We start from the raw sequence: 19229 nt of genomic DNA, 5'->3' as shown, positions 1-19229 counted from the left end.
TCCAACACTCTGATGTAACATAATGGAAAGCATCATTGGTATGCTTCTGCTGCCTGCTCTTACCTAAAAGTAGATGAATGGCCTTTATGGTCACCTGAATCTTTCTTCCAAAGATTTTCAAGAAACTGAATGAGAGCCAAAGACAATGGTTCCTAACTTCCAGGCTGTGAAGGACCCCATCATTGTTTACAGTCCTTAACTTCACTTTACAAATCCAAGTATTTCTTCAGGTTAGAAGGAAAAGCAAATTATGACACTTGTTGCAGCACTGGACTTGCTCAGTGTTGCTGGAAGGTTTGGGGACCACTGTCCTGTGGACTAGAGCATTTGCTGCAAAGATCTTTCTATGTTTTCTATCATAGATCCCACATTACCTAAGGATAGCCCATCAGCACAACAGAAATGACACTTCCTTCTTTCAATGTAGGACCAATTTTAAACATTGCATCCAATTAATTTCAAAATTTCAGGGAATACTGTAGGATTCAGCATTAAGCCCTCTTCATTTTGATAAAAATAGGAGGGCACACACTGTCTCTGCCATCTGTTTAGCAGATCCATCAGCAGTTTTATACTATGTACAGTTGTATACTTCGAAGAAAGAAACGGCTGACAGCACTCTTAAACATTTTCTGTCCTAACACCTAGCACCACCATCCAAGCTCCTGTTGCTGGCACAAAAGAAAAAAAAAAAAAACCAAAGCTCTACAACACTGTCATCATGAATAACTTTTCTCTCAGGAAAAAAAATAATTCTGGAAGGAAAAAAAACCCTAAGCCATAAAGAACTCTTCCTATGGGGAGAAAGAGAGCACTTATAAGGACCCTTGGAGAGAGATGAAAAGAATGCACACAGGGGACGTGGGAGGAGATGAATGCAATAAGCTCTGCTTACTGAAACAACAAACCATGCAACTCTCTCTATTACACATCTGAAAAAGAAAGCTAGAAGAGGATTAGAAGTTATATGCATTAACATACACGAAGGAGGAAAACCATGACACACATTATACCTCACCCCATGCAATTATTCAGCTGACTGCAGAACACAGTTCTAGAAGTTCACAGTAGAACTCTTTCAGATGTATATGGGCACACAAATAGGGAAATACGGACACTTATTCCTATACCCTTGTTTGTCCCATGGACAGTTACAAAGATTGGTGGCTTCATAAAACCGTAAGGGCACCAACGAAGCAGTTTTTCAGTTTTTCAAAATCCTACTGATTTTGGTAGGCTGGTGAAGAAATACACAGACTCATTCACCTGCATCATTGAGCCACTTTTCCAGAAGTGGCTTTAACTTGCACATGTTCTTAAAGCTGAGGTTCAAGGCTTCAAAGCGAGAGATGGTAGTTTGGCTGAAGTCATTTCCATAGAGTTTGCCCATAGCGAGCCCAACATCACCCTGGACAAAGAAAGAGAAAAAAGGGATTCACTAACACAGGTACTTCCAAAGCAAGGAATCCTGCCACACCCTTGTGTTCCTAGTGACTCCACTGTTGGGTGGGATTCAGTTTCACAGAAACTTGCTTGGCACTAACAAGATTCATGCTAAAGCAAATAATGATAAAGAAACGTCATATTTTCAAACTACAGGCAGTTTAACCATGTAACTCTTCGCAGAAATTCCCTCATGCTGTCTTTTTAGCATTATCACTAAGCAGAACATTCCACTGAATATTAACTTGTAATTTTTCTCTTAGTTCTTTAAAAAAAATTAAAGGCCAGATGCTCTTTGGGAGCAGATTTACGTATCTACATATTTCACACTGAAGAAGAAAAGTTCAAATAAGAAATGCCGTGAATTCATGTCCTTGAATTAGTAGGAAAACACTCCTGAAGAGATGAATGAGGTTTGTCTACAAACTTACATCACATTTAAATAAATCTAAAAATACTCTTATCTGAACTTTTAGTATCTTCTGTGATGTTCAAATCAAACTTTTCCCCACAGATATGCATTTCAAAGCAGACAAGAAGTTGAACCATATCAAATACTGATTAACTGTAGTCTTAGCTACCTTTACCCATCTGCTAAAAGCTATCCACAATAGCTTTTATGCTATACAGACAGATGATCACATCTTTACATCTGTTATTTCTTTTCAAAACTCAGTTTTAGCTAGCTTTCAGACATTCTGCTCATAGCTAATACACTTCTACATAGTTTACACTTGGATAGTCTCATTTAAAAAAAAAAAATCCATTCTTGATCATGGCCACTAAAAAACACCATAATGTTCTCTGGTTTTGTTTTAAAGCATGAAGGTCCTGCCCTTTCTGAAAACTTAGTAATTTTTTGCTATATGTTCTAAATTAGATTAATTTAGATCTTTAAACACAAGAAGCAATGAAAAGTCTAGAAGAAAAGACTGAAGAGCTTGAGCGTAGTTAGTGGAGCTTAATTGCAATTGAGTTAGTTGTATGGTGCATAAAGCTTGCTTTCTTTCCTTTAGGTCAGATCCACAACCACCGCTTGACACAAGTATACTAACAGCATGCAGAGTGGCCACATCCAAGCAAGGAAGAAAACCTTTGCTAAGCCTAGCAAATTGTGCAGGTTGCATAAAGAAAAATTCCTTCCTAGAAGGGGACCAGAACAATTGGTTTGTAAGCCTTTCAAACAGAAGACGAAACGTGTGGAAACACATTTGTACCTCCACCCATATCCCAGGATTCTGCACATTTCAAGCCTCATAAATCATTCCAAGAGAAGTAAGTAACATGGATGCTCTAGTGAGTTTATGAAGAAGAAAACCTGGCTATGTAAACCATTTTAGAGATAAGCTGATTTATATCTTGGCAGGAAAGACTTATGAAATTTGCTCCAGTCCCCCGACCAAATTTAATTCTGGTATTTATGTTGTTCTTACTAACATTTGCCATCTGATTTAAAATGAATAGTTAACCATTTCTTTGTCAATAGTTTTCAATGCCGAAAGGTGGCAGCATTTCAGCTGTAGGCAAAGCAATTTATATATTAGGATGATAATCTTATATTTTGGGATGGGCCACTGAAAGGATGGGTGGAACAGAGGATGAAGGTACCTTACAGATGTCTGATCTACAGAACAGATTGAATGACACTCTGGTAATGAAATAAAACTGATTATAAGGTACATCACTCTTGTATATGTTGCTCTGCTAGGAAGCTTGGATGGACTAGCAGAGGCAATATCTTGTAGAGAGCAACAATTACATCGTCTAAAATGTACGTTCGCATGGCTTCAATCTGTCCTGACCAAACAGTTACATATCTGCAATAACACTAAGATGCAATGTGTTCATTGTATCTCTGTATGTCAAACATAAGAGACATTTTTAAGGAAAAACAGCTAAACAAAAGGATTTAAATACATCTGCTCTGGAGAATTTTGGGGGCAGAAGGAAAAGACACTGCTCAAATTCGAAAACCTTTTATATTGCTCTATGCAGATAAACTAAGGGGTTAGTTTGCAATACAAACTTAAATCTTTGAAAGGCAGAGGTGGGGTGAGTTTGAAAAAGCTTACAATACTACTGGAAAATAAAAAGTATTATCCTCTGAAAGGCAATCTATTTATCCAGATATAAGAAACCAAAGAAACAGGGATTTCTAATTATCCAACTATGCAATTAAATAGAAGTTATTAGAGTTGCCTAGTTATATAGGTACACACTCAATGCAGGATAGGAATGATTGAATGCCATTTGATCGCTTTCTCTAGGTTTACCTTTTTTAAGCTCAAAAAAAAAAAAAAAAACCTAAAATGCAAGCCTGAGCAGATATGTTCATTTTTCTTTACCATGAAAACTCACAACAGGGTCAATAAGGAAGGGTTACCCCATAGCTTAAAAACTCAAGTTGAGGCTTTAAAATCACCTCACAGTAGGGCAGATTAAACATAATAACTAAAGATCTACATGAACCTCCTCAATCAGGCTATAAGGAAGCTTTTATATTTTACTCTACTCTGTTCTGCTTTATTCTGGTTTTCATGTGTGTCCATCACTGCTATATTTCTGTACCTCCCTCTAGTGGAAGGAAAGAAGGGAAAAAGGCACACATGCCAACAAAACACACCTAATTTTACTAGCAACATTCTGTTCTTCAGTTGTAATTAAGATGCTGCCAGGAACTTTGATTATGAACCCTGACTTTTCAAACATTTAGAACTTTACCAGAAAAATAAATCTGACTTCAGCACAAACTTTCGACTAGAGTAGGTTTACTTATTCCAAGGGTGGACAAATCACATATACTGGGTTGACTGCTGAGCTCAGGCTTTTAAATACCTACTTTGATTTTTGTTTGGTATTCCTTCTGGCAAAACAAGCCTGTGCTTCACATAGGCTCCTGCCAAAAGGAATTGTTTACCTGGACAGATTATTTTGTAGAAGAACATATAATTTTTATATTAATAAGAAAGGACTCTTGTATACAAGCAGCATTTCCCTTCAACAGAATAACAGAACACATAACTGCACATTGTACTTTTAATTGTACTCCTCATTCGATCGTTTTCAATATGTTCAAATTAGTTTTCTTCATCTCTATTGGTATTTCTGAGCTTTTAAATAAAACAAAACAAACCACAACTCCAGTTCACCTCTGTAAGCAGTGAACTTCAAAGGTAACAGCCCTTTCAGGTTTTGTTTAGGAACCTTAGCAAAAGCATTAAATACAGAAATCATTGATGTTTAATAGCAAAATACGCTTGAAAGATAAAACCCTTTGACATCCAAAGCAAATTCACAGTTGTGACATACTTTTTAAACACACAGAGCAGTTAATTGTGCTGTATGATTTTCTGGAACTTTGTACTTCTGAAGGCAGCTTTAAAGTGCTTTGTCCCATTCATTTTAAATCCTATAGAATGAATAGAGCACATGCAATGACATCTGGAGCTGGTAAATGCATGGACCTGCTGGGAAAACAGCTATGCTTTAAAACCAACAGGGATGTAAGATGGATGTATGGCTTTTTCTGCTAGTTCTTAGAAATCCCCTACATAAAGGCCAGAGCATAACCCTATTTAAGAAGGTACTGCTAGGAAAAGGTGGAATTGTAGTCTCCCTCCAGACTTGAAAGATGAGACCTCAGATTCCACACTGGCAGGCACTAAGGTACACAGTCTCACCTGAGTGAATCCAAGTTTGATCCGTCTTTGTTTGAAAGTCTTGGCAAACTGCTCAAGCTCCTCAAGGTCACTGGGCTCCTCCAAGCTGGGAGTGTCAATTCGCTTTGGTGTTGACTGGCTCTGTGGAAGTGGCTGAATGGGGGTCGCTGCTATTGTGCGTGTTGGGGTTGCTGGCTATTAAGATAGAGAGCAAGTAAAAGATGAAAATCAGACTTAAAAGAATAATAAGCAAAAATTAGATTTAGAAAAGGTACGTAAGGTTTCTATGAGAAAGATCAATGAATTTGGCATTTCCAACAATCTGAAAGTTCTTCCAATTTATTTACATTCCTCTCAAGAACAAGCAGTCACAATCCAGAAAACTGTATTAGTATGACGGTCTTTTAAAGGCTCTGTCAGAACCAATTAAAGAAAAATAAGAGATGTTCAGCACAGGAGATAACCAACAACTTTCACTTGCTACAGAAGCTGCTCAAAGAAAGGCTGAACACTCCTACTTCATACAGTTCTATCATTTATAGACTGCTTGGCATTCATCCCCTTTTAATCATTTTTAAATTGAATTTACTGCTTGTGTGTGGTGGCAGATTGTCATCAGCCCCGAAGATTCAACTCTCCTATTGAATCTTGGAACAGCAAAAGCACCTACAGGGACAGCAAACATAGCAAGTTTCCTCTAATGCCATCTCTTGGGACTGACTTAACTCTTCCAGTAAGAAAAAACAGATCTCTCTCTAACCCTTCCATTTAGACTTGCAACAATAAGGGTAGATGCCCTGGTGATATGAGAAATTAAACAAAAGCAACCTAGAGAAAATAATTCCTTTTAGATCTTTTTTTTCCCCCCTGCATAAAAGGCTCATTTTCCAGGAAGTCAGCACAAGGTTCAATATTCCTGAATATTAGCATACTGCTAATATTTTGCTATGCAGCAATAAGAAGAATCTGTAAAAAAACAAAACTGAGCATGATGGAAAATATTCACAGGTGAACAATATATATTAAGGTCTGGTATTGCACAGTGCATGTTTTATGTGCAACAGAAACACTGGAAATATGCTTTGAGTATAACTCTACTTTTTATGTGCAATAGATGACCTGAAATGCAGAGACAAATCTTTCACTCTAGTTAAATTCTATTCAGTTCAGTTGAATAGCTTTTATTATGCCCTGATCTGAAACTACAGGCTCCTCCAGCACAATTAAGAACAGCCTCAAGTCTATGCAACACCAGAATAGCTTGCAAATATCCAGAAATGGCTGTTCTAAAAGAAATTCCCCATACATAGCAGAGTCTTTACGTAGCTCCGTATGTTGTTTTTCTCCTGACTTAGTACAGCAGTATTGTGCAGTGCACAGCAGATGGTAGAGGAAGGTCAGCATCTATAATTCCATTACTTGAGAAATAATGTGATCATATATGATCTTTCTAGGATTGCAGATATGTGTGTCATGCTATAGGGGTTTTTAGAGTTTTTAAATTTACATTAAACATACTGGATAATTACTGCAGTGTCTTTATTGGCTTCATCCCCATTATATAATTTGTTTTCTCTTTGTGGTTTTGATTCTTCTTTTAATCCAAGCATAATCTTTAGCAGGGAATCATGCTGCTAACCAAAGTACGAACTACAGAGGTGAGACAAATTCCATTTTCCGCATGGTACATGAAAAATACTATAGGTGATATAACAGAAAATATAGTTTTCCAAGACTCAGACTCAGGTGTCTTATTACAGACTAAAAATTTCTTACATGTAACCAGGTTGGCAAGGAGATACTGGATGATATTACACACTATTTTAGAAACAGCATGCAGTCATGTAACTAAACTGCATAGTAAAATCCAGAGTGAAGCAAAATTAAATTTGCAGGCACGTGCAACCTTAAAATTGCTTTTCTTACAGTCTGAAAGCTTAATCAGAGCTTTAATATTTTAACATATATCTAACAGAATATTTTAATGCATTTCTGACAATACCTTTGCCTTCAGAGAAGGTAACTACTAAGATTGGCAATGACTTGGCAATAATAGCAGAACAACTAGGGTAGAATAGAAACAGATTACCACTGCAATCTTTTTTGAAAATAAAAAAAATAATAAAAAGATACTACTCTGTAATCTTCTTTTTGAGGTTTTTGGGTAGCCCACACTTTGTTCCTCTGAATTTAAGAAATTTATATATTGTTCAAGAAAACCTTACAAGAGATCAAATGTTGCTGTAGTTCCATTAACTCAAAATATCAAACATGAAAAATTTCAGCTAAAAATAAGAATTAAGAGCATTAAGTGTGCGGGAAAAAAAGCATATTGGAGTAGAAACCTGTAAAACTGAAGTTACTGATACTTCAGTTCTATACTGAATCTATCCAGAAAGGCAAACTCACTGTTATCGCTGTATTTGCAGCTATAATATAGCAGCATTTACTCCCATAACCAATACAAAGAGTCCCCTCACTTGTAATAATTCACGGCCCCCCACAGCAACTTACAAACTGTAGAAATAAGCCTGACCTGCGAGGCAAGGGTGATGCTTGGCTGAGACTGCAGGAGGTTGGCTTGGCTTTGCTGAGGTAGTTGCGTTAAGAGATTCTGCGCTTGCAGGAGACCTAGAAAGAAGAAAGGGTGGTTTTGGTTCGTCTGTACAGCAATGATCTGTACAGCAATGACTAGGACATGACATGAGGTGAAACAAGGCTCTTGCCAAATAATTAAAGTTATAAGAAATTTGAGAAGGAAGCCTTTATTTTTATCCCTGTAGAGGTACTTCCAGACTCTGGACTTTTCAGTCCAAAATCCCCTTGTATTTTCCTGTAGCATTTATGGTGACAGACAGGTGAAATGAAGTAGCCTATGCCACTCTGCTCTGTAGAAACTGTAATGACCTAAGTTCTCCCAGTTCTGTGTGCAGGAATCATTTATTGCCCCTTTCAGCTTACAGATGCTACAGGTAAATTTCTTTCCGTAATCAAAGCTGACCAAGAGTCGGGGAGCAAAAAGGACTTCAGCAACTGAATATTAATCAAATACATGGACTGGGCTCTTTAATCATTCTTCACCCTCTCCATGTTACCCCATGCCAACCGCCTAACAAGAAGGCAAATTTCTCTGGCAAAACAAATCATGCCAGAAGACAAAACAAGCCCAGATTACCTCCTCCTGGCTGAAATAAAGAAGGGATCTTTTACAAAAGTAACAAGATACAGAACATTGTTTGAATTGCACAAATAGAATAAACATTGCACTTAATATATGAAAACCCCCACTATTATGAAATGACAACATTAAAGAACAAGTGAGACTGATCAACCAACATACACAATATGCTGTCACTCTAAAAATAAACTCTTTCAGTCTGCTATTTGCACAGTTTATCAAATCTCTCTAAAATTGAGGTATATGCTTGAATCTACATAATTTAACCAGGAGTTATCTGTTTTTTTTCTGCATTACTAAAATATATTTTAAAGGGTAAGAATCGTGACAAAGATAGACCTACAGTTAGTCAACTCCCTTAATTTTATTATGAATAATACTGTACTCTGTATGTAACTCCTGACTACGTCTATCAACTTCCCCTATAATAATTTTAGAGCCTGACTAATTAAATCTACGTTTAGCGAACATCTTCAATATACCAAGTTCCTAAAAACAGGGGTGACACGACAACAACAGGTGGACACTATGGCTGCTCAGAGGACAGAACACCAAATAAGTATCACATAAGGAAAACTGTGCAATTTGAGTTTAACATGGCCTGTTTTGGCACATCGGCTGGCCAATCCATCATGTGCACCACTCACGACCAGCTACCTCTTACCAGAATACAGACAGGGGACACAGGAATTCAGGACTTGATAAATAGCGAGTGGAAAACTGGATGTTTTATGAGGGGTTAAGGCCACAGGAGACAAAAGCTAGGACTATCATGGAGTAGGAAGGAGAAAATGTAACTTCAAAGAGGGATACTGAACTACAGAACTGTCTTCTGATCTTATCATTACAAAAAGCAACAAAATGTTGAACATTTGTTTTTAGATACAATGCATTACTGTTAAAATACTCAAGACCTACAGAATAAAGCTGGCTGCTTATGCAACATAATATGGCAGCATAGACAACTACATAAATTTTCTTTGTGTCATGTAATCAACGTGTTTCAGCTGTTTTTGAAAGGCCTCAGGGTGGGAATAGATCACTTCAAGGAATTTCCAAGATCACTACATACTGGTAGCTATACAATACTTTTTGCAAGGCAAATATCTGCTCACTTGAAAGATGATCTCAGCTACCCAAATCTAATTATTAATCAGTGAACGGTCATCTCTACATAAAGAGTTTTTGACCTTTATTTAGTGACTGTAAATTTTAACTAACTTGAAACAGAAAGGGACAAGCCATCACAACAATGCTATAGAGCAGCTGACCAACAACGAAACAAAAAACAGGCAGCTGACAGTGACCACATTTGACCCGTAATCCACCTGCTAACACAATCGATCACAAGTTACTGACTCATCTTGTGACTGTAATCAGAGTAATTAGGATTGTCCTTTTGTGATTTTTTGTCCTCAAAGAAATCCCAGAGGATATTTTTCTGGCAACAACACTTCTGCTGAAGAGCATGAGATGACTACACTTTTCCTCATTTTCTTCTCCCTTGTACATTCTGAATTAATTTTCACTGAAGGACAGAATAAAATATTCTGAACCTGTTCCATACACTCAGTTTTTACATCATTTTATCCTACTTAAGAAATACCCATACAAGGTCTCTCAGGTAGAAACGGGAGAAAACAAGTTAGTTGAAGCTGAACCGCTAGCTGACTGAAGTAATAATTGGGAAAGCAGCTGAACTGTTTTGGCAAAGCATATCATGCGTATACTTTGGGCTCCTATTGGCTTCCCTGAGTGGGCAGCTGCAGTTTAGCTTTTTTTTTCAGACATGACTTAGATTAGCCTAAACTTCACCTTCGTCTTCTCTGAGAAGAGACTATCAGTCCCCACTTTGGTCCAAGATAACTTCAGTGACAATATACAGGGCACATAGCACTGCCTTTAAATATAGTGTAAATTCAAAACTGCACCTTTTAGGTAACTGCTGTGATATTTGCGTCGCAGACTTTTTCGTTTCCTCAGGGACTGATACGGGTGCCAATGCTGATTAATGTCTTTACTACAAAAATGATGGGGCAGAACAAATTCTCAGCTATTTTGCGGACAGTAGAATATGTTGGAAGCCAGGGTCTAGACTAATTGGACAAATGGTACCTCGTGAAGGTCAATGAAAGAAAATGCAAAGTCCTGGTTATGAGCTGGAATTACCCTGTACAGCAATACAGGCCGAGTACTGTTAGCCTAAAAAGCAGTTTTGCAAAAAATGACCAGGTGATGCCGGGGGAAAACACAATGAACATAAGTCACCACTGTGCCTTTACCCTGGAGGAGGCTAACCACCTCCTGGGCTGTATTAGTAAGAGCACAACCAGGAGGTTAAGGGCTGTGATTCTGCCCCTCCACTTGGCACTTGTGAGACCACAGCTAGAGCACTGTGTTGAGCCTTGGCCTTCCCAGTATAAGACACACTGGCATCCATGATTACACACATTCAGGGCCCACTAGGATGGCTAACAGGCTGGAACATCCATACAAGGAATGGGCAAGAATGGGTACGAGTGCTGGATTGTTCAGCTATTGCTGTCCTCAAGGATAAAAACGGAGTCTTCTTGAGAGTGCACGCAAGTAGTAAGCAGCTACAGATTCAAACCAGAACATGAAAAACTTCAACTAGAACTTTTCCTCTTCAAGGAAGGAGGGCTATTGTTGTTAGGCGGTTATGTTTTTTCTTATTGAGGCAGGTACCTGAAGAGGTTGCAGAATCTCTAGCCTTGAAGATGTTCAAATCTCAATTACACATGCCACTGAATACCCTACTGTAACTACAAGGGGTGTAACCAACACTACATGACATCTAGAGGTCTCTTCCAACCTACATCATTTTTTTTTTGAATCTGTAAGAACTACCGTACTTGCATACTTAACTTTACAGAGGTAGAACCCAAAGCAGGGGGGTCAGAAATAGCAAGAGCCCAGTAGTATTACTGCAGTAAAAATAGCAAATAAAACAGCTGTGTGAAGCTCCAAAAGAATGGCCATGTGGACATAAAGATATATGTAATAGAAGTATCATATTTTAGAAGTATCTACTTTTGTTTAAAATAGTTAAAATAAATCCATCTACCATCACCCAGGCTTTTTCCTTTAATATCTACAAACAGTGTGAATAATGACCCAAAGCCAAAAAAAAATCCTCCTGCCAGCCAACAGTCCCTAAGGACTGACCTGGGCTTCAGCCGTTACCGTCAAAAATGACACCACAGATAAAACTAACATTCAAGTGCCATTTTTTAAAAGTTGGCCCAGACACACAATACATAATTCATCTCTAACTGATCTCCCTAAGAGAGTGAAATTTTTAATTGAAGAAAAACCTGACTGCTTTTTCTCCGCCAAATACGTTCATCTTCTCACTAACATATCCTGGAAGTGGGCATACAAAGCTAAACCACTACAATGTCTTAATTTGATTAACTGAAAAAAAGAGTAAGGGAAGAAGGAAGGGTATCACACTACACATTACATTGTGTCATTTGATCAACTTTGTTGATAGCTGTTGATGCAAAAAAACTCCAGGGCACTTGGGTGTACCTTGTTTCATCTAACCCAGTTCTTCCAAAGTGGGGACTCAGAACTGAAATCATACTGGGAGTGAACACCGTAGAGAAAGTACTGATTTATGGATTCCTACAAATGTGTTGCACTGAGATATTAAACTGCTGCCCCTTTTGCAGTATCCAGGCACCCTTTAACGTCAGTTCAAGAACATGATGCAAATATGCCATGCAGTTTTGAAGACTATCGCTTCAGTGATCCATGCAAAGGTGCTGCCACACTACTACGAATGAAAAATCAACTTTTTTACCTACTGATGCCACTTGGATGGTTAGAAACAAAGACTTGATTTCAGAGTGTGCAGTAAACATTAACAATTAAATTCATAACTTGGTAATGAGTATTTGCAGCCCAGGGGGAAGTCATCCTTTAAGTTACTTTGTCCAAGTTTTTTCTCATCCCGCTTTAAGATTTTCCCTCATCTGGGGCACAAATTTGGGTCAGTAGTTGAATAAAATGTAGTTGCGTCACCAAATACACTGTCATTAAGATTCTCTTGAGAATGAAGAACAGAGCATCCTCATCTGTGTTCTGATGGCACCAAAGCCCTTACACCTGGTTCACACAGCGTATTATCAACAGAATGATGAATCCTGGAAGGGCAGTACAGGTGCACAGTCATAAATGATACCAACATTTGTGTTACAAATCTGATGCATCTGAGAAGAAAGAGGCAACTTTTTCTTTTAATCTGTAGTACAACTACAAAGTATCTAAGAACAGGGCTGGATTGGGCTTGCTGCCATCATCTCAGGTATTTTTACAATAAAAAATGGATATCATACAACACCTTTAATAATAAACAGTGATAACTTGAAGAGGTAGGACCAGATTTAATGGTTAAAGCTAAACATGAGCTTATCTTCCTTATTTGCTTTTCTAAATACTTTCCTTATAAGTACCTTAAGTTGTTTCTAAACCAGTTCTCACTCCTTGACAACAATGCAGTCTTTTCTCACATCTTAACTTCTGTTTGCAAGATGAATTTAAATGAAATGCAGCACCATTCCCCCCCCATTCAGATTTTTATCAATATAATTTTTATTGGCAATATCTTCCACATAGAAAGGTGAATGGTCATCTGAGCATATTTTTAAAAAGTACAATTACAGTAAATGATGTTGAACTGATGATTCTAGAGACATACCTATCACTTCACAAAACAGATACAAGAGGTATAAAGAGAGCATAACATGCTACCTTCTTGCATGCTACTTTAACAATAACCATATAATGGTTTGAATTTGAAGGGACCTTAAAGATCATATAATTCCAATCCCCCTGCTATAGGCAAGGACATAATTGCTCTAAATAAGAAATTGTTCCAAATTTCTATTTCCACGTAATCTTCTGCTTATCTGCTGAGGCTTGAAACAATTCCTTCAGGTATGACGTTACCTATTAAAAGTTACAAAAAACCAAACTTTTTTCCTTTTTTTTTTTAAACTTAACACTGAATAAGTAGAATTTGTGGAAATGTAATTGGACGTGTGGCAGTAGATTTATGGGGAAAAATTCACATCTGCTGCCATGATCTGTGTGTTGAAGAATGCAGAATAACAAACTAATATTTTTAGTATTGGATTTCCTAGAATTTTGCGGAAGTGGGATCTTAAGGGGTTAAGCCATGGGATTCAACCCCTTCTAAGAATCTATATAAGGCTGATGATGATCATGTTGCTCGGCCCCCATCATCTTTTCAAGTAAGAGAAGTTTCTCTACCAAATGTTTGCATGTCTTCTATGATGTGGCTTAGGAATACTATTCTTTACTCATTTCCTTCAATACTGTTCTCTTGTATCAAAAATAATGTCTCACATACATGACATGACACAAAATATGTAGTATGGTATGTAAAGCAACAGATTTCTTCCAGAATAGATAATTGATGAATAATTCTGAATTTTTATTTAATTACTAAACGGGTGCATATATATAAAGCTGTATGCAACACCAATAACGCATCCAAAAAAACTGAATGTCTTTTTTTTTTTAAAAGAAACTTTTATGCTAGTTTCTTCAGATTATTTATTTTATGAAGTTGACTAATGCAGCAATAGGACAAGAACAAGGAAAAGTCAGCTCAACAGCAGAGACAAAAAATACACACTTTCTCAATCTTTCTCATAAACGATAACATGCTGTTTGAGATCTTCTAACAATAACCACGAAATACTGCAGAAAGCCATACCCAGAAAGTAAGATAAGGACTATTATGACATACATGTTGCTTTACCACTGAGTGCTCATGAAGAAAATTAGATCCATTCAAGCATTCCAGTTTGGAAGGTTGTCACACTAGTGGCTGATGGTCAGAATACAGAATATAAATCTTCCTACATTTTTGAGCTATTCAGTTGTCCAGGCTGCGCATTAGCAGTAAAACATGGTGTTTCCATACACACTGTGTCACTGAAGACAGCGATATGCAGGTCTTAACTGTAGTCAAGAAATCATTTTCAGAGCAGGCCCCTGGAAAATATACTATAAAAGCCTCTTCTGGTAGTTATTCTATTTCAGAAGACTTAAAACAAAAAGCCCTCCTTCCTTTCTACAATGCAAACAACTCATTTTGAGAGATGAATATAATACACTTCTGTTAGTTTCCTTCTTTGTGAAGCATCTTCAGAGACTTTTTAGACATACAGATATTACAGATATTTAGAAAACCCAGGAGAAATTCCCTGAGAACTGTAGGCAGACATGAATGCTGATTATTGAGTTTTTCAAAACAATGCTTTTTTTTTGCCTGCTGTTAGCTTAAAAGAGTATTTTAAAATTTGAACAATCCTGAATATCCTTGAACAAGACTTTGGTGAAGTTTCATGTCTTCTAAAAAAAAAGTAAAGCTTTTACGTTCTGCTTCATTTTAAGAAACTAGTACATCACTAAATGCCTCAGTCTTTTAATCATTTTCTACCAGTGTTGGTATAAAAGCTCTCCTAAATCAAGAACTGTTAAAAGAAGGTTAATTTTGACTAGCCCTTTATTCAAATGGTAAGAGAGCTTCAGCACAATGGAAAGCCAGTTCTATCCAAGTCATAGTGTGTAAGAAAAAATGATGCATGGAACAAAATTGAAAGGAATAGAAGAAAATGAGGTGCAAAGAGCTGCTTTACAGGACAGCCCAGCTCTGGAAGACTCTTCATCCATAACAGGATATGCCTTCTGAACAAGAACCTTTGGATTACTATTATTATTTTGGACCTGAACAACTAAGTGGAATTCATGTAGAAGAGACAAGAAAAAAAGGCCACTGCATTCTATCAGCATTGGAGTATATCAGCCATGGCCAAATACAGTTGTCTGAGGGTATCAAGAAATGGTGTAACCAGTACTGTGATGTATTTAAACTTGAATGCATTAGTTCTTTGAGTGATGCTCCTATACAGCATCTTAACTGGTCTAGCACTACTACTTACCACTCAATTTGCATTTAACTTGCAAGCCATACCCAGTCTATTGCCAAAATATTCTTTACAAGTGCTGTTATATGAAATCAAGCATTCTAGCTGTTTTCCCCAAGGTATAGTAATTATTTCAGTTTATGACAACATTACCTGTACTCTCTTTAGGCTTAAGGACTTTTTTAGTCTCCCACAAGAACGCTAGATTTTGTAACCCTTTTCCAGTCTGAGAATTCTGTAACCCTTTTAGCATGGATCTAATCCAAAAAGCCCGGACTCCCTCCAGGCATCTACCTCCTAGGATTATGACTGAGTTCTGGAAAGCAGTCTTCCTAGTAAGCTTCCTTCTCTAGACCCTGGCCCAGAAATTCACATGCCGTGTTATTTCCCAAGAGTCCCTGCTAACTAATGTTCCCATGACATAATCTCTGGATTGATCCTTGTAGAGAAGTCAGATACACAAGCTTTGATGAGGCTGAGGTCTAACACCAAGAAAGGGCCAACCTGTTAAAGAGTCTCCTAATTGCAATACTGTTATTTCTCCAAGGGAATATCAACAGCTAATGAAGGCATATAAACCTCCTCAGTTTCAGCTTTTCCTCCAAGAAGCTATGTTTTGTTTGTTTGTTTTTCTTCTGGCAAGGAGCACTTACCCTGCTGCCCCTGCGGTGTTTGTGAGATGATGAACTGTGCTGGCTGCAAGTTGGTTGTTGGATGCACCAACACAAACTGTTGCAGGTTGAGATTCTGCTGCTGAAGCTGCTGCAAGTGCTGCAAATCCTTAAGGAAACAGGAGAGGGGGGGAAAAAAAAAAAAGGGGAAAAAAGGGGGGGAGGGGGGAAGAGAGCTGTGTGTTAGACATTTAAGTCATCCATGAATCCCAATTTAACTACATTTCCCAACCAGTTACATTATACCATTCAGAGATAAAAAGTGGATGTCAAACACAGCAGTTCTGCTACTAAATATCTTTTAGACTGACAATATGAATTTCACTGTCCTTAAAAAAAAATGCTTACTAAATAACCCATCAAAGCCTTTCTAACGCTGTTCTGCTTTTAAAAAATAATCAGTTCCCCCCCTCAAAGTGTGTAAGTTTTCAAATACTTTAGCATACAAATACTGTCAGCACTTGCATTTCTCAGACTTGTTTTTTGCAGATGCAACTCTGCTACAACATTCATTGTTGGCAAATCAATCACATTAGCTAGGAGCTATTTTTGTTTATAACAACAATCTGCAATTACCATTTTAATTAGCAACAGGAAAGCAAAAAATTACAGATTCTTATTATGCACTCTGGTTGTTCAGGTCAAAATTTGGGAAGCAGCTAACCCAAATAGTATACAATCGTATTTGATTACTTTTGAATGAAATTACAATAAGCTTAGTAGACACAGCTACAGCTATGGTCAAAAGGAATAACCCCAAACATTGCACTATTGTAGAACCCTGCTTTTATGTATTTAAACCATTCAGAACTGTTAATTTTCTATAATTAAATGATTGGTCTTGATGTAAACGCTAATCTCTGAGAAACTGAATCATCGCAGTTCAACTTGCTGTTTAGCTGGAGAATGAAAACGAAAGACTTTTTAAGAAAATCCCTTAAAACTAGCCCTGTTATCTTTTCCAGAAAGGACGATAATTGAAGGAAATTAAAGCACAGCGTAAAAACAGCCAACTGAACAGTCAATATGAGAGTTATCCATATACATATGCAGAATCTTTCAGTCTTCCCCAGAAGCAGCTATTTCAAAATAGCTGCTCCCTGCCAAGCTGGTGACCAAAGTCAGAAATATCTTCCATTCTTACAATCTCCAATTCAACAAACAAGGCACTTCCCAAAACTTTCTTTCAAATAAGTCACTCAGATACCTGAGTATCTGTTTGTTGACAGATACCCTCTGCTGGGTCCACCTGTGTCAGAAAACATTAACAATGCCAGCCTACTCCTAAACCCTTGCTCAGTCCGATTGCTTGAACGGAGCTGCTCATGTTAACATACCTCCTAATGTACTTCAATTAAAGTGAGCCAGACTAACGAAGACCTGCTTCTTAAGGCTTATAAACTAACCCCCCCATACATTTTGACTGACACAAGTTAGTGAGCTCTCACACAAGCAGCTCTGCCATCAGATGTGACAGGCCATCAACTGCCAGCAACAGAGATGGTGATGAAAAGTCAAGACATACTGACAAGGATAACTTTTTATTTAACCAACATTAAATACAACCATTTGCAGAATATATCTACCTGCACATCCCCTTATGGTATTTTAAAGATGTTAAACTAAGACTTAAAAGCTGCAACAATCTTTTTCTGGGAAAGGGGGACAGGAGCATCAGTGGGTGGAAAGGAAGACTAAGGGGTTGAAGAGTCCCTTGATTTATGAGACCACAAACATGCATTACAAGAAAATGACTACTTAACCTGCATTATAAAGACACTGGCCATCAATCACTGAGGCAACTTCGTCACATTAAGTCAAAAGCATGCAGTGTAATAATATGGTAGACAGACACCAGATGGCATTGACCAAACAATGCCCTTTAAGAAATGGAAACTTCTATTTTACAAGAAAACGGTAAAATAATTTAAAAGTGCCCCCAGCACAAGAGAGTGTTTTTTAAGTTTGCTTTCAGAAAAATTGAGAAGTACTGCAACCACTCCTATGAAATCAAGGTCAATTTCTTTCATTAAAAAAAAAAAAAGACTTGCTCCATTTTTTTTTTTCCCCAGGAACATTCTATGTTTCTTCTGGCTTCACGTCAAAGTTATATTGGACAGAACTGCTACTAAAAAAAAACTCCTCCTACTTCTTGAGCCCAGTGTGACACAGACCTCCACTCATTTATTCATTGATATTCAATACTCTACTGGTTATCTTTGCAAACTAAGCAGACTCTCCAGCACAGAGGGCCTCACACTGAATTGGATGTGAGTACTAGATGTAGAGGAAGAAAAAAAGAGAGTAGGGCAAGGTGACTAAGGCGAAACTTGTATGGAAAGAGACAAATGAAGAGAGGCTGAAGGATGAAAATACAGGTGGATAAGAAAAAATAAAAGTATAAATCCAAAAGGTAGAGTTAGGAAGAAAGTTTTGAAGAAAAGAGTATGGCCAGAAATATATAGGTTGAGGGCTTCCCAACACTAAAGAAAACAAACGTAAAGTCCCCAGATGACCCAGTAGATCTCACATGATTTGAAAAAACACCACAGAAGATAAGAGTTATGTACAAGAAAGAGTACAAATAACAGGACAGGGTATAGAGTAGTGTATTCCTAAGATCAAAGAAAAGGAGAGCTTTTTGTTCAAGACCAAAATATTCTTAACAGTACTCAGCTAAAACATTGCAGCTCTTATCATCAGATTCTTATACTTTAATATGAGAAAGCTGTTTTTAACTCAAGGCCTCAGGATAACTGATATAAGCAATCGTATTTTCTGCATCTGTCTCGGTAAATGGTATCTTAGCTGAGTCTTGTTTAAATACAGAAATATAATTATGTAATGTAGAATGGAAGTGATGCCTCCAAAGCTAATCGCCCAAATAGCCCTACTGGTGCCTCAGATTCATTTGAAATCCAACTTTATTTCTACCTTGGGAAAGTTTTATTATTTCATTAATTGTTGCACTACAATAAATCCCCCGATAGCAACCATGCAAACAACTCCTGACATGGTTTTCCTAGGATGTTCTTTGTTTTCTGAATTGTAAACTGTATAATACTATTGCAAGTATGTAGAAAGAGATGGACAGACTTTTGTGGAAATGTCTTCTGGTGCTTCCCAAGAAGTTAGCAAGATAAATGCAATCCAGTTCCTATCTCAGCAAAATAATCCACCAAGAGAAGTGGAATATCTTGATATGAGGACTTCTTTATTCAAGCTAACGTTCTAAATTTGATGCCATTATTTCAAGTTAGATCTTCGCTAAATTTCAGTATCTCTGCCATTTTGA

General features: G+C 37.4%; 1 protein-coding gene across 13 annotated transcripts in view; it reads right to left on the bottom strand.

Moving 5' to 3' along the window:
* The window catches only part of POU2F1 (POU class 2 homeobox 1), a 117411-nt gene that overhangs the window by 20791 nt on the left and 77391 nt on the right, over positions 1-19229 (bottom strand). For 10 of the 13 annotated variants that reach the window (XM_083820509.1, XM_083820516.1, XM_083820507.1 and 7 more), the window contains 4 exons: positions 15917-16043; positions 7639-7733; positions 5124-5297; positions 1267-1408 (listed from right to left, as the gene is read on the bottom strand). In XM_083820509.1, the coding sequence (XP_083676635.1) occupies positions 1267-1408; positions 5124-5297; positions 7639-7733; positions 15917-16043 (538 nt within the window). The remainder of the gene's footprint in view (positions 1-1266; positions 1409-5123; positions 5298-7638; positions 7734-15916; positions 16044-19229) is intronic. The other 3 variants (XM_083820512.1, XM_083820519.1, XM_083820511.1) reach the window with 1 other exon arrangement.

This window comes from Anser anser (assembly GCF_964211835.1).
Source record: "Anser anser genome assembly, chromosome: 1".
In the NCBI taxonomy this organism is placed as follows: Eukaryota; Metazoa; Chordata; class Aves; order Anseriformes; family Anatidae; genus Anser; species Anser anser.
Note: the sequence above shows the minus strand (reverse complement) of the source record. Positions and strands in the feature narration are given on the sequence as shown.